General features: G+C 40.6%; 1 protein-coding gene across 3 annotated transcripts in view; it reads left to right on the top strand.

Annotated features, from left to right (window-relative positions):
* DRAM1 (DNA damage regulated autophagy modulator 1) overlaps window positions 1-21,713 on the top strand; it is an 82,036-nt gene that overhangs the window by 16,375 nt on the left and 43,948 nt on the right. For all 3 annotated transcript variants that reach the window (XM_036891265.2, XM_036891259.2, XM_036891261.2), the window contains exons 2-4: window positions 2,033-2,100; window positions 6,908-7,050; window positions 13,536-13,713. In XM_036891265.2, coding sequence (XP_036747160.2) covers window positions 2,033-2,100; window positions 6,908-7,050; window positions 13,536-13,713 — 389 coding nt within the window. The remainder of the gene's footprint in view (window positions 1-2,032; window positions 2,101-6,907; window positions 7,051-13,535; window positions 13,714-21,713) is intronic.

Here is a 21,713-nt window from a genome sequence, read left to right as displayed (position 1 = left end):
ATGGGGCAAGATCCCAACTAAAGGAGCTTCTGTGCTCGTGGAGCTTGGGGCCTGGCTCAAGAGGCCCGTGGAAGCTTTCTGGTTCCCCAAGCAAAGTCGTTCTCTCTACAGAGGGCGCGATGCAAGAGAGAGAGAGAATATGCTTTTCTCCTGGGGTTTTTGAGGCAATCATTGCACAGTCGTGACTGGCCAAATCACTGGCCATTGACTGATTCAAATTCAGCCCCCAAAAGTCTCTCATTAATATAACCGGACACCCATTTCCCCTTTATGGCTCTGCAGTGTTTCAGGACCTGTGGATGAAGACCACATTTACCGGGAAATAGATGTCTTTGGTTATCTGAATGGTCAAATACGTATTTCTTGTAACTCATTAAATCATAGTATCTATTAGGGGAAAAAAAAAAGGTTTTTTTTTTTAATAGTTCTTATAGTCACTCATTCAACAAATTGCAAATGGAATAAGGCTATTTGTAAAGTGCTTTTCTTTTAGCTGGTAGAGTTTTCCCTGTACAGATAAACAAGAATAAAATACCTCCCCGAAATTCTGAGCTTTCAGATGGCTTGATGCCTTCTGGACGGCGTGTTTGGGCCCCTGAGATACGTCCCAGCTTGTTATCAATGAACAGAAAGTCCCTGAGTCTGTCTTCTCACCTCCTGTTAGAGGACCCTCGTACTTCTTCCCCTAAATATTCTCCACGCTCTTCCATTTCCACGAACAAGTGAACAGTCTTGCTGGCATGTGGCAGCTGACTCTCAGACCTGTGGTAACAAGTACTCACGTATGAGTCACCTGGTAGCTGCTTTGTTTAAACCCCGAGGCCGAGAATAGACTCGGTTACCTTGTGGCAATTAACCTGGCGAAAGTGCTGGCCCAGGGTACGGGCGCTCTCTGCCATCTCCCCATCCCAGGTGCCTGTCCCCTCCAGCCACCCGCTCAGTACCGTGCAGTGCTCAGGATGGCGTCCTGCATGGCAGGCAGCCTTCTCTACTCAACATTCCTTTAGGGAGAAAAATGGTTATTCGTGGAAAATATGGTAATGTTCAATTCTAAACCCTTCTGATTCTTACAGGTTCAAGTGGCACTGAGATGGAAATAAGTGGGAATAGAGGCATTTGTTGTAAGGGAGAATATTAACTTCTTTACACTCCTCAAATATTAGGTGTCTGCAAAACTTACAGGCTCCTGCTTTCTGTACACACAGGCTTCTTGTGGAATTCTTCAAACACTTTGAAGTGTATCTTTTCAACAGGATCAGTTAAATTTCAGAGCTATTTCCAAACATGGAAACACTCAAGACAGTAGGAGTTGTTTCATGGTGGGAGCACTTTTGCCATTATTTTTAAAGTGTTGCTGATGCAACAGTTTGAAAATGTAAAAATGTAAAACTTGCCATTAATGAACAGGAAACAGAACATGTCAAACACTACTTTCCAGCTCATTAATTAATTGATAGGCTGCACCTGAAAAGTTTTATAGAAACTCTTTTTTGTTAAAATAATTTATCAAAATACCCTATTATTTCCAGAAGTGATAGGTATCAATAATGTTGCTCAGTTTTCTATCATTGTATTTTTCAGCAGTGAAAGGGCTTATGCATAAATCAAATTGTTAAAAAAAATTTAAATGTTTATGTGTATTTAATATCCAAAGACATTTTTCTGATGTGATTCTCCTTCATTTTTGCCCTGAAAGAGTCACACTCAATTCTTCACTGAGAATGAACACACATCAAGTTTCAGGTTCAATCATTTGAAAAACACCATCCCCATTCACTGTAATTATTTTCTAGCTTTTTTCAATGGAAAAAAACCTAAATGTAATGTCTCATGGTAGAAAAATGAATTTTAGATTTTTTTCAGAGCCAAAATGAAAATACTTCAGAACAAAATCAGGCCAAATCTTTGGAATTCAAAGTGAAAGTGGCTGAACATCCAGAGGAAACACAATATAAAACCTGCCAATTCCATGCCTGCTCCGGAGTCTGGACTAAATTTCTTTAATAATTTGGACTTTCCTTCTCTTTCTCAGTGATACAGGAACAACTCCTCCAGAGAGTGGTATTTTTGGATTTATGATAAACTTCTCTGCATTTCTTGGTAAGTATGCAGGAACTGTTATAAATAAATGAAAAATTTATAATCTCAAGGGAAGTGAACTATATTGTTTACAGCTTGTGTATATTTTATTATTTTGTAAGGCTAGTTTTTAGAACAGTTTTAAGATCACAGCAAAATTGAGCAAGAGGTAGAGGTTTTTGCTATATGCCTTGTGTCCCCCAAGCCCTCCCCCGATTACCGGCATCCCCCGCCGGAGGGAGGCAAACATCATTTCCACTCAGAGTCCACAGTTTCATTAGCACTCACGCTTGGTCTGTACGAGTTTTTAAAAGTATAAACTTTGCAACTAGAATTTTGCTCTACTTTGAGCAACTAAAATGACCAGAAGTCCAAGGTTATTTATGGCTTCATTACAGAACTGTTCTTAACTTTATCTGGCAGTTTGCCACAGGGTTTTGAAATGGATTTTAAAATGTGATTTGATTTTAAAATTGTGATTTATATCCAATGCATTTATATAAGCCAAAGACACCCATAAAGACACCCGATATGCAGGCTGATGTTTCTCAGACTGGTATCTGAAAGCAACTTACATGAAAATCATCTTGGGTGCTGGTTAAAATGTGTGTTCCGGGGCCACGTACAGAATCAGAGCCTCTGGGAGTGCGGTCTACATTGTGAACAAGCACTCTAGGGGACTTGGATCACTGAGCTTCCCAACCACTGACAGACGTATCCTTTCACCTGGTAGAGGAAGGGGAAAGGTGAAGCAGGGAGCACTTTGTCTCCAACTCAGGTGTGATGCTTCGAACACATCTGAGATGCCCTTGATAGGATACAAACCTCTCAGGAGCCAGTTAACGTCATGACTGAAAAACTCATTCTACTCTGGAGGGGGAGTGATGATCTGGGTGTCTAGATCGTAAATAAAGGGCCCACTCCTTCCGTAAATCCCTGCAGTCCCCTATGAGCGATCAGACATTTGCCAGGGGCCTATCATGTAACCAGCACTTCTGTCCCTCCCTGATGGTGCAGGGGGGAGGGGACAGGTGCTGGGAACCCTACTTAGTGACTTGGTGTCTTTGGAATTAATTCGCCACCCTATTTGATAGAGAGAGAGTTTCACCCTATCATGCATTTGTGGTCTTCTCCCAAGGTTTTGAAGGTGAGTGAGGGGAAGTAGAAATAGGAGTCAGTCAGTCTGTTCCAGTGCCTTTTATGCCATTCTTGCCTAGAACCCAGATTTAGAAGACAGAGATTATTTTGTCACTAACAAGTGGAAATAAATAGCGCTTTTTGCTTCTAGGCAAGGCAGAATCTGACATGAATATCTTCATTTAAAATAGTCAGTGATAAATGGTTAGCTTTCAGCTGGCTTTTTAAAATTCACCAAACATATTGAAGCCATCACAGCATTTTTTTTTTGTTATTATTAATCTACAATTGCATGAAGAACATTATGTTTACTAGGCTCCCCCCTTCACCAAGTCCCCCGCCCCCACACCCCATTATAGTCACCGTCCATCAGCATAGTAAGATGCTGTAGAATCACTACTTGTCTTCACTGTGTCTCACAGCCCTCCCCATGCCCACCCCCCTACATTATACATGCTAATCATAATGCCCCCTTTCTTTTTCCCCACCCTTATCCCTCCCTTCCCACCTATCCTCCCCAGTCCCTTTCCCTATGGTAACTGTTAGTCCATTCTTGGGTTCTGTGATTCTGCTGCTGTTTTGTTCCTTCAGTTTCTCTTTGTGCTTATACTCCACATACGAGTGAAATCATTTGATACATGTCTTTCTCCGCCATTTCACTGAGATAATACCCTCTAGCTCCATCCATATTGTTGCAAATGGTAGGATTTGTTTTCTTCTTATGGCTGAATAATATTCCATTGTGTATATGTACCACATCTTTATCCATTCATCTACTGATGGACATTTAGGTTGTTTCCATTTCTTGGCTAGTGTAAATAGTGCTGTGATAAACATAGGGGTGCATCTGTCTTTTTCAAACTGGGCTGCTGCATTCTTAGGGTAAATTCCTAGAAGTGGAATTCCTGGGTCAAATGGTATATCTATTTTGAGCATTTTATGGAACCTCCATACTGCTTTCCACAATGGTTGAACTAGTTTACATTCCCACCAGCAGTGTAGGAGGGTTCCCCTTTCTCCACAACCTCGCCAACATTTGTTGTTGTTTGTCTTTTGGATGGTGGCGATCCTTACTGGTGTGAGGTGATACCTCATTGTGGTTTTAATTTGCATTTCTCTGATGACAAGCGATGTGGAGCATCTTTTCATGTGTCTGTTGGCCATCTGAATTTCTTCTTTGGAGAACTGTCTGTTCAGTTCCTCCCCCCATTTTTTAATTGGGTTATTTCCTTTTTGTTTGCTGAGGTGCATGAGCTCTTTATATATTTTGGATGTCAACCTTTTATCGGATCTGTCGTTTATGAATATATTCTTCCATACTGTAGGGTACCTTTTTGTTCTATTGATGGTGTCGTTTGCTGTACAGAAGCTTTTCAGCTTGATATAGTCCCACTTGTTCATTTTTGCTTTTGTTTCCCTTGCCCGGGGAGATATATTCATGAAGAAGTCACTCATGTTTATGTCCAAGAGATTTTTGCCTATGTTTTTTTTTCTAGGAGTTTTATGGTTTTATGACTTACATTCAGGTCTTTGATCCATTTCGAATTTACTTTTGTGTGTGGGGTTAGACAGTGATCCAGTTTCATTCTCTTACATGCAGCTGTCCAGTTTTGCCAGCACCATCTGTTGAAGAGACTGTCATTTCCCCATTGAATGTCCATGGCTCCTTTATCAAGTATTAATTGACCATATATGTTTGGGTTAATGTCTGGAGTCTCTATTCTGTTCCACTGGTCTGTGGCTCTGTTCTTGTGCCAGTACCAAATTGTCTTGATTACTGTGGCTTTGTAGTAGAGCTTGAAGTTGGGGAGCAAGACCCCCCCCCACTTGATTCTTCCTTCTCAGGATTGCTTTGGCTTTTCAGGGTCTTTGGTGTTTCTATATGAATTTTTGAACTATTTGTTCCTGTTTGTTGAAGAATGTTGTTGGTAATTTGATGAGGATTGCATCAAATCTGTGTATTGCTTTGGGCAGGATGGCCATTTTGACAATGTTAATTCTTCCTAGCCAGGAGCATGAGATGAGTTTCCATTTGTTAGTGTCCTCTTTAATTTCTCTTAAGAGTGTCTTATAGTTTTCAGGGTATAGGTCTTTCACTTCCTTGGTTAGGTTTATTCCTACACAGCATTTTAATATACAGAAATCTACTTTAACCTGATATCCATCCCATGATACCCATCTCATGGATGTATTATAATTTATTTATTTAGTCCCCTGTTTTTAAACATGTAGGCTATGTCTGATTTTGCCATTTACAATACTAAAGTGAGTATCCTTTTAAACATATCTTTGCATATCTATGAGTTTTTCTATAAGTTTGCTGTGGTAAAGGGAATATAGATCTAAAATTCTGATAGCTGTCCATTTAGTCAATATTGATGATTTGCTCTGTGCCTATGCTTAGTACTAGGAGCTCTATGGCAGACAGACAAGGATCCTGCTCCCATGCAAATTACATTTTATTCCCAAATACTCTCCCAACAATAAATGGCATTTGGTTAATGGCCTTGGTCTTTGGAAAGACATATCTTTAGTGACTGTTTCACACTATTCCAAAAACCCATGGTAATTCAAGAACTAACATGAAAAGCAAAAGTATAAGAGGATTAAATTATAGGAAAATATTTGAAAAACCTTAGAATGGAAAAGCTTATCTAGCCTACCCAAAACCCAGAAGCTATGTAGGTAAGAACTGACAGATTTGAGTAGATAAAAAATTCAAATTTCGAAGTGATAAAAACACAAAAAACAAAGTGAAAGACAAACAACAGACCAGAAGAAAATTTTTTATTTATAGCAGACAGAAGACTGATTTACATTATGTGTAAAAATCAACTACAAATTAACAATGAGTAGGCATACTCAAGAGGAAATAAATGATAAATGTGTACGTTTCAAAAGAAAAAATTCAGATGACTTGTGGACATACTGAGAGTGGCTCAATCTCATTGATGGTCAGAAATGCATATAACTTGTGTCCATCTGTGTGCCCAACAAATATAAAACACAAGGCTGCCATTTTTCATTCATTAGATTGGCAATAATCGGAAAGGCAAAGGCATAGAGAATCGCCTTCAAACTGCTGTGGGAGTGTAAATGCTACGTACAGTCTTGGAGCAATTTGGAGATACTTTTTGGCATTTTAATTGTGCATAGTTTTTGACCCAGTAATACTGCCTCTAGGAATTCATCTTTTAGAAACACCAAAAGTGTGCCAAAGACTTCCCTATACAAGGATGTTTGTTGAGCATTGTTTGGAACAGGAAAAACATAGAAACAATGTGGAAATCAATCATTAGGAAAATGATGAAATAAACATGGCATCTCACTCTATACCTTGACAGGGCTCCCAAGAACAATGAGGTGGTCCTGTTTGCACTGACAGCAAGACCTCCATGGTACATTTTTAAGTGGAAAAAAAAACAAGTCACAGAACAATACATGCACAAGAGCATTTCTGTAAAAAGGCTAACAGCCAAGATTGTGTGTGTATGTGCGCATGTGCGTGTGTGTCCATCACACTGGGGAGAGAGTAAGATGGGGTGAGGAAGGATAGGGGTGGAGTGGGGAGATACTGCAATCGGGAAGTTTAAAATAAAAACTTAAAAAAGGCAATACAAGATTGTCCCTGTGTTTTTCATTCTAAAAAAGTCAAATAATAAAAATTTATCCAAGTGCCTTTCTTTTCCAGGTGCAGCCACGATGTACACAAGATATAAAGTCGTAGAGAAGCAAAACCAAACCAGCTATGTCAGCACTCCTGTTTTTAACTTGGTGTCCTTGGTTCTTGGCTTGGTGGGATGTATTGGAATGGGCATTGTAGCCAATTTTCAGGTATGACCTGATGTTCTTTGAGTCACTGGGGTCTGCAGAGTCTATGTGTCTGGAGGAGAGAAGCGAGAACATAGGAAGCACGCCTGTGCCAGTGCAGCTGTCAAATCTTTGATGAGTCCATCAAAATGGGGAGAGTTTGTTTTTTAGAGACAAATCTTTACTGTTTGCAAGTTAGTCGTGCCTGGAGCTCGGGAGAGGTGGGGTGCACGTTCGCGCAGCTGTGAGAGTGTGGGGGCTGTGAACGGTGCTCGGGGCACTGCGTGGCCCCGTGTGCTCTTGGGGTGGTTTGATGTGTTGAGGGAGCTGCAGTCATCACAGCTGAGGGAGTGTGAGGGCCCCGGGGTTGCCTTTGAGGTCTTGGGGCAATGCGAAGAGCAAAGAAGGCGGCAGGATTCGTCATGGAGGGTGCTCAAAAGAGGCCACTTTATTCTGCATAAAGCTGTACTTCTTATACTGCTGCGGTGCTAACTCATGGTTGCATAAATATTGAAGACGCACATGCTTGTGGCCATCACGGCCAGGTGTCTGGCCTTCAAGGCCCTTAGCTAGCTCCTTACTCATGTGTTTTCAGGTTTCTCAAGGCCAGACATATCTGGGGTGAAGCAGCGGACAACTGTCCCCATAGAACAGTAGGGAAGGTGGTGGTGGTGGGGGGTCCTTCCCCACAGGGAGCCATCGCAGTGATTTCACCGAGAGTGAGGATGTTAGTGTGAATGAGCGTGTGTATGCTGCTGACCCAGTCTACTGTTTGAACCTCAGACATTCGGCTCAAAGAGAGGCCTCTGATCTCTTCCTTTTGCAGATGAGGACATAGGTACTTGTAGGTGAAATCATTTGCTCAGAGCTACTCAGCTACTTAGATGTAGACCTAAAACATGGCCCCACTGGAGCAAATTACCTTACATGCCAATAGTGCGGAGGCTATTCAATATATTATTACTGTGTCAAGTGTTGGAAAAAACCCTGGTTGTTTTATTCCAATTGGTGGATTCCCATTCATTCCAACTGGTGGATTCCCATTCATACCAAGGTCTCTTCCATGAAGGCCTGGGGCCTGGTGGCTATGGAGACAGTATATTCTAGTAACAATTGTTCTATTTCAAATTCGTATTAATTATCACAGTGCTTGAAAGCCTCCTGGGATTCAAGGATGCCAAGAGATGCGGCGTAGCGGCCAGCAGCGTGTCCTTGGCAGCCACTGTGGCTGCCTTCGGTTGGTCATCGTGCCGTAACACTGGCCCTGCTCTCTCTCTCTCTCTTGTCTCCAGGACAGCAGAAAGGCAGTTAGTTGCTCCAGGAGGACTTTTGCTTCTGCCCAGGGGCATTCTGCTCTTTTCCCACCAGCAGTGGGTTGATCTTGTGCGGTGCCTTTTTTCACAGCCAGCCTTCACTGTTGATGGCGGCCGAAGTGCGTGTGGGCGCACTGAAGCAGCAGCATAGGGTGCTGCCCCCGAGCTTGATCTGGGAGGCCAAAAACCCCTCTACCATCTGCTTTCCACCCCTTGGCTACTGTTTGCTGTGGCGTGAAGTCAGGCCCTGGTCAGGGTGTCCTCTGTCTGGCCTGCCCCACATGGGCCTCACTGAGTCGCCCTATCTGTGCTGCGGCGCCCTGGGGGATGCCATCTGTCCATCGGGTCATGAGAGGGATCCGGATGAGGAGGAGCTCTGGAAAACGCAGGGCTGTGTTGTGAGGGGTGCAGAGGAAGGCGTCCTTCCTTAGATCACACGGACAACCTACAGGGCAGGGATACTCTCTCAAGTCAGGGCCAATGACTTTTCATTTTTGAACATTACAAAGCCATAGTTATTAACACTGTTAACACTTGTTAACACTGGGAGCCAGAAAGCTGACAGCCAGATTCAGAGCCTCTCTGGTGCAAGCGGATGGGCTTCGTGGGGGGCAGTTAGGGAGCTGAATTTGCCTCTGACTCTGTTTTACTTCCCTGCCCTGGTTGTCCCTATAGGGAAAAATAAGGCCATTCGTGGTTGTGACATTTGTCACATGGTAGAGACTCTTTATGATATTTCCTTACGTTTTATGATTGCATTTTTTTCAAAACATCTATTGGAAATTTTCTATGTGACAGACATTATGAAAACATTCAGTGCTTTAACTCATAATTCTAAGAAGGACCTTAGAAAATTGGTAGTAGTCTTTTCCTCATTAATTAATGGAGAAATGGAGGCTCAGAGAGGTTCATCCTTGCCCGAGATCACCTGAGTAACGAAAGGCAGAAGTGGCCTCTGAATCGGAGCAGTCTGTCCAAAACCTGTGGGGCGGAGTTCACCTCAGTGCAGAATGAGGACATCTCTGTGAGAAAAGAGCATGTTCACGATGCACAGTCTAGCATCGATGATGGAACAAAAATTAAAACGGGAAGGGGAGACCTGGACTGATGTAGTCATCTTAGAGTGAGGATAGGAGCTGTGCGGGGGGTCAGCAGCGCTGTACTGTCCTATCGCTGCATTCTCCGAGTAACACAGCATCCTAAGTGGGACCACTGTCAGTTCTTAAACTGTAAAGGGTAGACTTGAGGAAGAAAACTTCGACGGTTGGATAATTGAATTTCTGGTTCTCTTTAGGGCTTCCACAAAGAGAATTACATCTTTATAAAAACCAGAAATAGAAACCTTAACCTTCCTGAGGGCCAAGTGTTTGCCTTGTCATTGTTCCCATGAATATATCTTTACAGCTTCCTTGTTCGATGTCCTGTAATTCATTTCAGCCCTCCAGGAGCAGGCCGGAGGGAGCTGTGCCCTTGAGGAGAAGCTGAGCTGTGTGGGTGGGAGAGCATTGCCTGGTGGTTTTCTGAGGAGGAGAACCCGCACTGCGGATAGCATTCCCCTGACCTGGAGGGCGGGGGGCCTGCTTCCCAGTGGGAACTCACCAGCCTCTGAGTTTTTCCTCGTTAAGTTTTTGGAAAAGGCAAGTTTTTCCAAGGTTCAGTCTTCTCAATATTCTAGTTTTATCTATTTTTACCGCCTTTTAATTAACAAGAGAGTTTCAAAAAAGATCCACAGATTGTTTTATTGCCCTTGTCTAGCTTGGATTAACACTTGGTCTACAGGCACACACCTGATCATCTACATTTGCCCTCTTACAGCACTAAACTATGTTTTCTACCTTTATCTGGCATCTACCTACCACTTCAGCATTTTATTTAAAAAAAAAAAAAATAATAATAATAATGGAGAAATGTGGGATTCACATATAAATCAAGTATAAAAATCAAATGAATATTCATATTTGACCTGATTGTTTATAGTTCATAATGCGTGATCAAAACCGAAAGTTTCTGTGATGGCTGCCCTTGCACTGTTCACCATGTAACTTATTCACTATGTAAGAATTTGTTCTCCATGTAAGAACTTGTTCGTTATGCTTCAGAAGATTGGAGACTGACAAGAATTAGGCTTGGGGTGGATTAATGATTGTGCATTGAGCATTGAGTCCCCTGTACAGAATTTTATTGTTGTTAACAACCATTTGATCAATAAATATGAGAGATGCCCTCTCAAATAAAAAAAAAAAGAAAAGGAAATACAATTTACATCATTTGATTCCTACACTTACTTCATTGTCATTCAGAAATTATACATCAAAAGGAGAAAAAAAAATCATTGTACAGTAAGATCAAGCAAAAATAATTTTACCTTTTCCAATTTGGATGTCTTTTATCTCTTTGTCTTGCCTAACTACTCTCATGAGAACTTCCAGTACTATGTTGAACAGAAGTGGTGAAAACTGAAGTCCTTGACTTGTACCTGATCTTAGAGGAAAAGCTTTCAGTCTTTCACCATTGAGTATGACATTCACTGTGGGTTTTCCAAAATACATGGATTTTATTATTTTGATGTAGTTTCTTTCTATTCCTATTTTGTTGAATGTTTTTACCATAAAAGAGTGTTGAATTTTGTCAAATGTTTTCTTCTGCATCAAGTGAGGTGATTGTGTTCTTTTCCCCTTCATTTTGTTAATGTGGTATATTACATTGATTGATTTTTGTATGTTGAACCATCCTTGCATTCTAGAAACAAACCCGGCTTGGTCATGATTTATTCCTTTTAAGAAAAAGAAAAAAAAATAAGAGCCATAGGTGGTGCTAGGTTTTCATGTTCTCCTCTATCGAAAATTCATGTTTGATTCAAGAATCATCTCCCTTCTAAAAGACACCTTTGATGAGAGAGAATGTAGTCCACAGCAGAAAAGGCACTTTACACATACAGCTCCCACGGCCTCAAGGGCGAGGTGGTCTGATGACGTCAGGGTTAACGTAGGGTCCGGTGAGGTTTGCAGAGTAAGATCCAAAACGCTATTTTGAACTGGCCAGGGTTGAAGAAACAGACTGCCTGAGAGTGTGAGTGAGAGGAAACAAAGTATGCAATTCAGGAGGCTGACTGACTTAGCATGAGAAGAATGTGGAGCATGGAAGGCATCAGGATCCTCGGAAGATTATTCTTAGAAATGACTTATTAGCAGTAGATGCCTTGCCTTTTGCTTATTTTCCTTTGTTCAAATGTGCCTAACATTCAAGGGGTGAAAAAGGCTTATTTTTCTTAATTCTATTCTTATTTTGGTTAAATATTTTCCTCCAGTTTTATTACAGTATCACTGACATATAACATTGTATTAACCCAAGGTATACAGCGTAGTGATTTGATACATGTATATACTGTGAAATATTACAGTGAGTTAGTTAATACCCATCACATCACATAGTTACACATTTTTTTGTGTGTGATGAGATGTTTAAGATTTAGCAACTTCCAAATATACAATACAGTATTGTTAACTATAGTCCACATGCTGTACATTATATCCTCAGACCTTAAAACTGGAAGTTTTTACCTTTTGACCATCTTCCCCCATTTCCTGCACCCCCATGCCCCACCTCTGGTAACCAGTCTGTTTTCTGTATCTGTGAGTTTAGTTTTTTATTTAAAACCCCACATAAAAGTCAGATCATCCAGTGTTTGTCCTTCTCTGCCACACTTATTCACTTAGCATAATGCCCTCAAGATCCACTCGTGCTAATGCAAAAAGAGGAAAAATGTCCTCCTTTCTCTGTCTGCAAATGGCAGTGCAGGAATGTTTTTGAGATAGTAAGTTACTATCATTTTTAATCATGGTAAAATACATATAACATAAATTCACCATTTAACCACTTTTAAGTGTACAAATTTAGTGGTTATTTTCCTTTATTTTTCAAGTTCTTAAATGTGTACATGTATTTAAGAATGCACAGAGTGTGTTTTATTTTTCCTATGTAACATCCCTTAAGTCTATACACCCATGTTAGGTATCCCAGGAATAATAGAATCTGTACCTAATAAATGAGTAATTGATATGGCAGGTTGCAGAACGTTAAGTTAATGCAGCCATATTTGAATATAACACAAACCAAAATCAAGGAGTGGATTTTTTCCTGTATTCTTAGGTTTGATACCAGGAAACAAAATTTCCTTAGGAAATAGGTAGTTTTTTTTTTCTTAAATCTCCTTTTCCCATGTGGAGAAAAAAGATTTAATATCAGTTTATTCTTAACCAGTCTGGATGGAGAGCATTGGTTCTGGGGAAGCCTTGGTGGCCCAGGTCAAAGAAAAGTCCCGGAGAAAAGGGTGTGGATAGTGAGTCGAGGGTCGCAGGGATCTGGGGCCCAAACCAGACCATCTGGGACAACACTTTAACTTGCCCTTTTGCAGAGCTCGCATTTTCAAGTTCAAGGGCAGGCTCAGTCGCTCACTCTAAACATCACTGTAATACTGGAAGGTAGGTGCCCACTGCACATTTGAAAGGAGCCTAGAGTGAGCAACTTGATCAGTCATGGAGCATGTTTGGGTCTTTCTGCCTAGTCTGGGTGAAGGGGCTGCCTTCTGGTTGAAATAGCTGGTTAGAGGACGGTGGAGGCCCGGAGCTCAATTTGAACCTGGCTTAGTATCAGAAGGGCAGTGTTCTAATTTAGACTTGTGTGTTAATTTGGGGTGGCTTAGGAGGTACAATTAGAGGTTACTGGGGAGAAGGGAAGCTAAAAACCCTAAGCCATCCTTGGCACCTTAACGGGACAAGTCGTGTACCTTGAAATGTAATACATCATGTAATTTTCACTGCAAACCCGCAAGGTAGAAATTGTTATACCTGTTTTGCAGGTACAGAAATTGAGGTTTTAAACTAAGGTCATAGAGCCCAGGGGTGGAGTTGAGATTATCTTTAACCTAAGTTTGCTAGACTCCAAAGCCCGTTATATTCAACTTCCTCAACTCTAAGGTAGATGTCACTCTGTCTGGGCCCACACGCCCAAGTTTGTTGTGGAGCAACCAAGTTCTTGGCATTTACTTCAGCCTCTGTATGGCTTTTCTCTGCAAGCAGCACGTTTTCCAGGGAGTGGTGGGTGCATCTGTGACAACCGGTGGCTTTGTGTAGCCCAGAGTGGGCGCGCGCTCAGGGATGGCTGTGGAGTAACGGCCTGTTTGTGATTTCCCTCCAGGAGCTGGCTGTCCCGGTGGTCCACGATGGTGGCGCCCTACTGGCTTTCATCTGCGGTGTTGTGTACACGCTGCTGCAATCCATCATCTCTTACAAATCGTGTCCCCAGTGGAACTCCCTGTCCACGTGCCACATACGGATGGCCATCTCTGCTGTGTCCTGCGCGGCCGTCATCCCCAGTATCCTTTCTGCATCTGTTGGTGTCCTTGTAAACTTGACACTCCCCACCTTCCCCCAAAAAGCATGAAAAAAGCAAGGGTTAGCAGCCATGTTTCCACATGCTTCAGCAGAACTGGGAGAAGTGCGTAAATCATTAAGAAAATAATCTCAACATTGGTGAGATCAAAAGAATCTTTGGGGAAGAGAATGGTGTGACAAGAAGATGGAAAAATGTGGGAACACTTCAGTCTCTGTTTACTTTCCTTCCAACAGGGCTGGTTTCATGAGCCATGTGAAAATATTTATTTTTCTTTGTAGTGTTTGGTTAAAGACACCAAATATTGATATTGTACTTAAATTGATAGCCCTGTGGAGTTGCAAGAGGCCAGACTGTCCCCTCTCCTCACACATAGGTGATTAGATGGTTTGATCTACTCGTTCGTATTAAGAGGTTTTAAAAAGCTATCATTATTTCTAAGTCAGTTAAAATACAATTAGCCTTTTCTTTTTATGACGGATTTCATTTTCAAAATTTCACTTCATTTTCTAATTCAACAGCGTGAAAGGAAAACATGAATATACCATGCTTGCTTATTCTGATTTGAAAGAGGAAACGAAAGCTTGTTCTTTCTCTGTCTGTCTCTCTCTCAAGAGGTATTTCACAAAGAGAACGAAAAGCTGTCATCTTTAAGGGGTGGAAAATTCCCCATCTTTCGAAATACCATCTGCAGTCATATCAGAGAAAGCTGCAGAGTCATTAAAAAGTGGTCATTATTGTCAGATGGCAGGAAAACAAGCTATTTTATTAGTGGCAATTTTCTTGTTCTGAGTTGTGGTATACAGTGGGCAGGTTTGAGTGCAAATACATCGTGTGCTTCTAAATATTAAGCTTTGCATTTCTCTTATAGAAGCTACACAAAATGTTAAGTCTTAAGTATGGTTTTGGATTTGGTTTGGTTTGGTTTCCTCTTAGGGAAGGAAATTTTTTTTTTTTTTTTAGGTATTATACTTTTTTTTTTTTTTTTGAGAGGGCATCTCTCATATTTATTGATCAAATGGTTGTTAACAACAATAAAATTCTGTATAGGGGAGTCAATGCACAATCATTAATCCACCCCAAGCCTAATTCTCATCAGTCTCTGATCTTCTGAAGCATAACAAACAAGTTCTTACATGGTGAATAGTGCAAGGGCAGTCATCACAGAAACTTTCGGTTTTGATCACGCATTATGAACTATAAACAATCAGGTCAAATATGAATATTCGTTTGATTTTATACTTGATTTATATGTGAATCCCTCATTTCTAGGGAAGGAAATTTTTAATTACAAACTGCCCAAGCCCAGAGGAACCAAATCCTGGTACTGAGAAATTTAGTAACAGAATATATGCCCTGGTTCTTAAGAACAGTTCCTTCTCAATTTCCTGTGCTATTTATGGATTCTCTTCATGCTTTCTCTTCAATTATTTGGCCTTAAAATTTTTAGCTTGTGTTACAAAATTTATAGAAGTATCTTTAGCGTTAAAGGCAATGTCTCTTGATACAGGAGATCTTTGTTTGTTCCCAACTTTGGAGATAGGTCTTTAGATATTAAAATCAGAGGAAGTTTTAGCAGAATAAGCAATTCAGGCCTCAGAGTTTCACATGCTAATAGTTCCCATTTCTGGGAGGTTCTTAGGAGTCATGCCCAGGGGTAGCATCCCCAGACCGAAACAGATCACGTCCTTGTATTAAATTAACTGCAATAAATTCATTCATGGGAAAAAGGTCTTCTATCTTAAATGCTAGCATGGTATTGATATTTCCTTATAAAGACTTCAAAGCATCTTTAAAATGCCATTGTTTCTCCTCACTGTGAAAAGGCCTTATGTGACTTCTCGAAGAAACTGAAACACAGAGACAGGCAGGCCTCCGAAGAACCGTGCTTCAGACCGTTCTTCTGGCACCTGGCTCCGGAAGCTTTCAGAAACCTTCACAAAATCACTGACAGTATAAAGTCCAGGTTCCTTTACTTGAAACAAATGGTCTGAGACTGCCTATTTTTTTCTTTTACCTTGTTTTTTCATTTTCTCCCTGGACACGGCTGTTCCCCGTTCCCTGCTTTTGCCCGCGCTCTTCTCCCTGGCTGGATGACCACCCCCATCCTTGTCTTTCTAGAGCTGAGCTGTCCATTGAGGTGTGGCCATTGCCACGTGAGGCTGTTGGGGCTTGAAACATAGCTAGTCTGCATGGAGACAGATTTCAAAGACTTAATAATAATAATAAAAAAAGAATGTAAAATATTTCCTTAATAATCTTTTATATTATTATATGTTGAAATGATAACATTTTTGACATATTGGGTTCAATAAGTGTATTGTTAAAATTAACTTCATTTGCTTCTTTGTAGTTTTTAACAACTATGGCCACTGTAGTAGAAAATTATACATTTATACGTGTGTCTGGCATTAATCTGTGTGGGATGCTGCTGCTCTAAGAGCTCCTCAAACCTCACAGTTGAGATTAAGCTCGACTCCAGGAAGCCTTCCCTGACACCTCAGACCCCATTCTGCTCTGAATTAATAATCTTCCCTCTGAGTCATCACCGTGCCCTGACATGGTCCATTCCCTGGGCTGTGTCCCGACAAGGCTGTGATGTTTCTCAGAACTGCGACCAAGCCTGCTTGCCAGAGCTTTCTCTACCATCCTCCCCACCTAGCATGGTCCCTAGTGCCCAGGAGATGGGACTAAAGAACAAACAAATGGAAGAATTAAGAGGCTTTTACTATTAGAAACAGGAGAATGGTCAGAAGTATGACCAGAGAATCTTCTATGCTATCTCCTTTTATTGTGAGAAACCAAGGAGTGTTAAGCAATGCAAAATATGGGGCAATGGGGGTAAGACTCTGAATTCAGAGGCATTCTTAACTTGGCATTGACTCTACACTTTGAGTTCCTAATTCTTTGCAAAAGCATTTTAAAAGCATCTCATTTCTCCATAGCTTTCTCTTTGTCATCTTCACCTTTGTACAGACAGTCTTGTCCACAGAGGGCAGTAGCCTCTGTCCCTGCACTGTTACAGTGGCCTCTTGGGGCTTGTTATTCATCCCCAAGGGCAGGTGTGGGATGTATCTTTGATTCTTAAACTCTTTGGGCCCAGAAGGAAGAGCTTTGCTTATACCCAATTACTCAATGAAAATAGTCTTATATTTTAAAGACAGTAGTTTGAATCTCTGTAGTGTTTTTTTTTTTTTTTTGTAGATAATTATTTTTTATTGAAGGGTAGTTGACATACAGTATTACATTAGTTTCAGGTGTACAACATAGTGATTCAACATTTATATACATGACAATTCTAGGTTCCAGCTATCACCCTACCAAGCTGTTACAATATCTTGACTATATTCCTTATGCTATACATTACATCCCGGTTACTTATTTATTTTACCACTGGAAGTGTGTACTTTTTTTTTTTTTTTTTGGTGAGGGCATCTCTCATATTTATTGATCAAATGGTTGTTAACAACAATAAAATTCTGTATAGGGGAGTCAATGCTCAATGCACAATCATTAATCCACCCGAAGCCTAATTTTCGTCAGTCACCACTCTTCTGAGGCATAACAAACAAGTTCTTACATGGAGAACAAATTCTTACATAGTGAATAAGTTACATAGTGAACAGTACAAGGGCTGTCATCACAGAAGCTTTCAGTTTTGCTCATGCATTATGAACTATAAACAGTTCAAATATGAATACTCCTTTGATTTTTATACTTGATTTATATGTGGATACCACATTTCTCTCTTTATTATTATTATTTTTAATAAAAGCTGAAGTGGTAGATACAAGATAAAGGTAGAAAACATAGTTTAGTGTTGTAAGGGAGCAAATGTAGATGATCAGGTGTGTGCCTGTAGACTATGTGTTAATCCAAGCTAGACCAGGGCAATAAAACATCCACGTATGCAGAAGATTTCTCTCAGAACGGGGGAGTGAGGTTCTAAACCTCACCTCTGTTGATCCCCAATTTCTCACCTGATGACCCCCCTGCGACTGCCTGTCTTAGGTTGTTCCTCCCTTGAGGAATCTTACCCGTCTCTGGCTAACCAGTCATCTTCCGGGGCCATACAGGGAAATGTAAAGTTGGTAAGTGAGAGAGAAGCCTTATTGTTTGAAAAGGTTAGCTTTTTATTTCTTTGCATATTTATGCCCTGTAGCTTCTATGCCCAGCATTTGTCTTGAGGTATCTTTACCACTTGGAAGAATTATGATACTCGGTAAATTTGATATGAGGCACGAATTCTATTTAAGGGTTGTATTTAGGAAGGAAGAAGAAAAGCTATAGAAGTAGCAGGCGGAAGAAAACATGGGAAGATTGATTATTTCTTTGACATATCTTCTTGTAGAGTAACTTCAGCATGTATAGGTTTTAAGCTACTACTTAAATTGCACACACACATTAACATAATAGGAGTATAGTTACATAACCAAAGCATACCTGTAATTACCAGCCATCTCCAGTGAAACCAAGAAAACCAGTTAGGCACCTTAGGCATTTGTGAAAACTTATCTATGATATGGTGGATATTGTCCAACTGAACTTGAACACTCTGAGAGAAATCAGACAAATTAAAACAACCCATTCCTGGGGAATGTTCACATCCCTTATGTTCTTTTAACAGTAAATAGTCTGTAGTTGTAAGATTTTGGAGTGCTACAATTTGCACTTCTCCTAATTCTTGGTTGAGTTCCAACAGTATAGATCCAGTCAAATTTGTTGTTTTACTGTATGCACAGGCCAGCTTAGATATCTCCTTCATTCCCATGGCAAGTCCAGGAACTGGTGGGATGAGTGCATCTACAGCTGTAGCAGTGCGTGGATCTTTGATGGGGTTTTTTTTCCTGATCATCTTCTGGCATGAGTGTTCCAGAGAGTGCTGATGTTGGAAGTTCTCTTTCATATCGTATCTTAGTTCATTTTTGGGGTAGCCCAATTAGGCTTTGATCCTCTGTATAAACACAAACAGACCCTTTGCCTACACTTTTATATGCCCTTTATACTCTTGTGTAGAACTCCTTGGAGGTTACCACACAGGAACTGCCCTTTTTTTTTTTGGTATCACTAATCTACACTTACATGACGAATATTATGTTTACTAGGCTGTCCCCTATGCCAGGTCCCCTATAAACCCCTTTACAGTCACTGTCCATCAGCATAGCAAAATGTTGTAGAATCCCTACTTGCCTTCTCTGTGTTGTACAGCCCTCCCTTTACTCCCACCCCCCCATGCATGCTAATCTTAATACCCCCCTACTTCTTCCCCCCCCTTATCCATCCCTACCCACCCATCCTCCCCAGTCCCTTTCCCTTTGGTACCTGTTAGTCCATTCTTGAGTTCTGTGATTCTGCTGCTGTTTTGTTCCTTCAGTTTTTCCTTTGTTCTTATACTCCACAGATGAGTGAAATCATTTGGTATTTCTCTTTCTCCGCTTGGCTTGTTTCACTGAGCATAATACCCTCCAGCTCCATCCATGTTGCTGCAAATGGTTGGATTTGCCCTTTTCTTATGGCTGAGTAGTATTCCATTGTGTATATGTACCACATCTTCTTTATCCATTCATCTATCGATGGACATTTAGGTTGCTTCCAATTCTTGGCTATTGTAAATAGTACTGCGATAAACATAGGGGTGCACTGATCTTTCTCATACTTGATTGCTGCGTTCTTAGGGTAAATTCCTAGGAGTGCAGTTCCTGGGTCAAATGGTAAGTCTGTTTTGAGCATTTTGATGTACCTCCATACTGCTTTCCACAATGGTTGAACTAACTTACATTCCCACCAGCAGTGTAGGAGGGTTCCCCTTTCTCCAGAGCCTCACCAACATTTGTTGTTCTCTGTCTTTTGGATGGCAGCCATCCTTACTGGTGTGAGGTGATACCTCATTGTAGTTTTAATTTGCATTTCTCTGATAATTAGCGATGTGGAGCATCTTTTCATGTGTCTGTTGGCCATCTGAATTTCTTTTTTGGAGAACTGTCTGTTCAGTTCCTCTGCCCATTTTCTAATTGGATTATTTGTTTTTTGTTTGTTGAGGGGTGTGAGCTCTTTATATATTCTGGATGTCAAGCCTTTATCGGATCTGTCATTTTCAAATATATTCTCCCATACTGTAGGGTTCCTTTTTGTTCTATTGATGGTGTCTTTTGCTCTACAGAAGCTTTTCAGCTTAATATAGTCCCACCTGTTCATTTTTGCTGTTGTTTTCCTTGCCTGGGGAGATATGTTCAAGAAGAGGTCAGTCATGTTTATGTCTAAGAGGTTTTTGCCTATGTTTTCTTCCAAGAGTTTAATGGTTTCATTACTTACATTTAGGTCTTTGATCCATTTTGAGTTTACTTTTGTATATGGGGTTAGACAATGGTCCAGTTTCATTCTCCTACATGTAGCTGTCCAGTTTTGCCAGCTCCATCTGTTGAAGAGACTGTCATTTCACCATTGTATGTCCATGGCTCCTTTATCAAATATTAATTGACCATATATGTCTGGGTTAATGTCTGGATTCTCTAGTCTGTTCCATTGGTCTGTGGCTCTGCTCTTGTGCCAGTACCAAATTGTCTTAATTACTATGGCTTTATAGTAGAGCTTGAAGTTGGGGAGTGAGATTCCCCCCTACTTTATTCTTCTTTCTCAGGATTGCTTTGGCTGTTTGGGGTCTTCGGTGCTTCCATATGAATTTTTGAATTATTTGTTCCAGTTCATTGAAGAATGTTGCTGGTAGTTTCATAGGGATTGCATCAAATCTGTATATTGCTTTGGGCAGGATGGCCATTTTGACAATATTAATTCTTCCTAGCCACGAACATGGGATGAGTTTCCATCTGTTAGTGTCCCCTTTAATTTCTCTTAAGAGTGACTTGTAGTTTTCAGAGTATAAGTCTTTCACTTCTTTGGTTAGGTTTATTCCTAGGTATTTTATTTTTTTTGATGCAATTGTGAATGGAGTTGTTTTCCTGATTTCTCTTTCTGTTGGTTCATTGTTAGTATATAGGAAAGCCACAGATTTCTGTGTGTTGATTTTGTATCCTGCAACTTTGCTGTATTCCGATATCAGTTCTAGTAGTTTTGGGGTGGAGTCTTTAGGGTTTTTTATGTACAGTATCATGTCATCTGCAAATAGTGACAATTTAACTTCTTCTTTACCAATCTGGATTCCTTGTATTTCTTTGTTTTGTCTGATTGCCGTGGCTAAGACCTCCAGTATTATGTTAAATAACAGTGGAGAGAGTGGGCATCCCTGTCTAGTTCCCGATCTCAGAGGAAATGCTTTCAGCTTCTCGCTATTCAATATAATGTTGGCTGTGGGTTTATCATAGATGGCCTTTATTATGTTGAGGTACTTGCCCTCTATTCCCATTTTGCTTAGAGTTTTTATCATGAATGGATGTTGAACTTTGTCAAATGCTTTTTCAGCATCTATGGAGATGATCATGTGGTTTTTGTCTTTCTTTTTGTTGATGTGGTGGATGATGTTGATGGACTTTCGAATGTTGTACCATCCTTGCATCCCTGGGATGAATCCCACTTGGTCATGGTGTATGATCCTTTTGATGTATTTTTGAATTCAGTTTGCTAATATTTTGTGGAGTATTTTTGCATCTACGTTCATCAGGGATATTGGTCTGTAGTTTTCTTTTTTGGTGGGGTCTTTGCCTGGTTTTGGTATTAGGGTGATGTTAGCTTCATGGAATGAGTTTGGGAGTATCACCTCCTCCTCTATGTTTTGGAAAACTCTAAGGAGAATGGGTATTATGTCTTCCCTGTATGTCTGATAAAATTCCGAGGTAAATCCATCTGGCCCAGGGGTTTTGTTCTTTGGTAGTTTTTTGATTACCTCTTCAATTTCGTTGCTGGTAATTGGTCTGTTTGGATTTTCTGTTTCTTTCTGGGTCAATCGTGGAAGGTTGTATTTTTCTAGGAAGTTGTCCATTTCTCCTAGGTTTCCAAGCTTGTTAGCATATAGGTTTTCATAGTATTATC

The sequence above is a fragment of the Manis pentadactyla genome, chromosome 10 (assembly GCF_030020395.1).
Source record: "Manis pentadactyla isolate mManPen7 chromosome 10, mManPen7.hap1, whole genome shotgun sequence".
Lineage (NCBI taxonomy): Eukaryota > Metazoa > Chordata > Mammalia > Pholidota > Manidae > Manis > Manis pentadactyla.
Note: the sequence above shows the minus strand (reverse complement) of the source record. Positions and strands in the feature narration are given on the sequence as shown.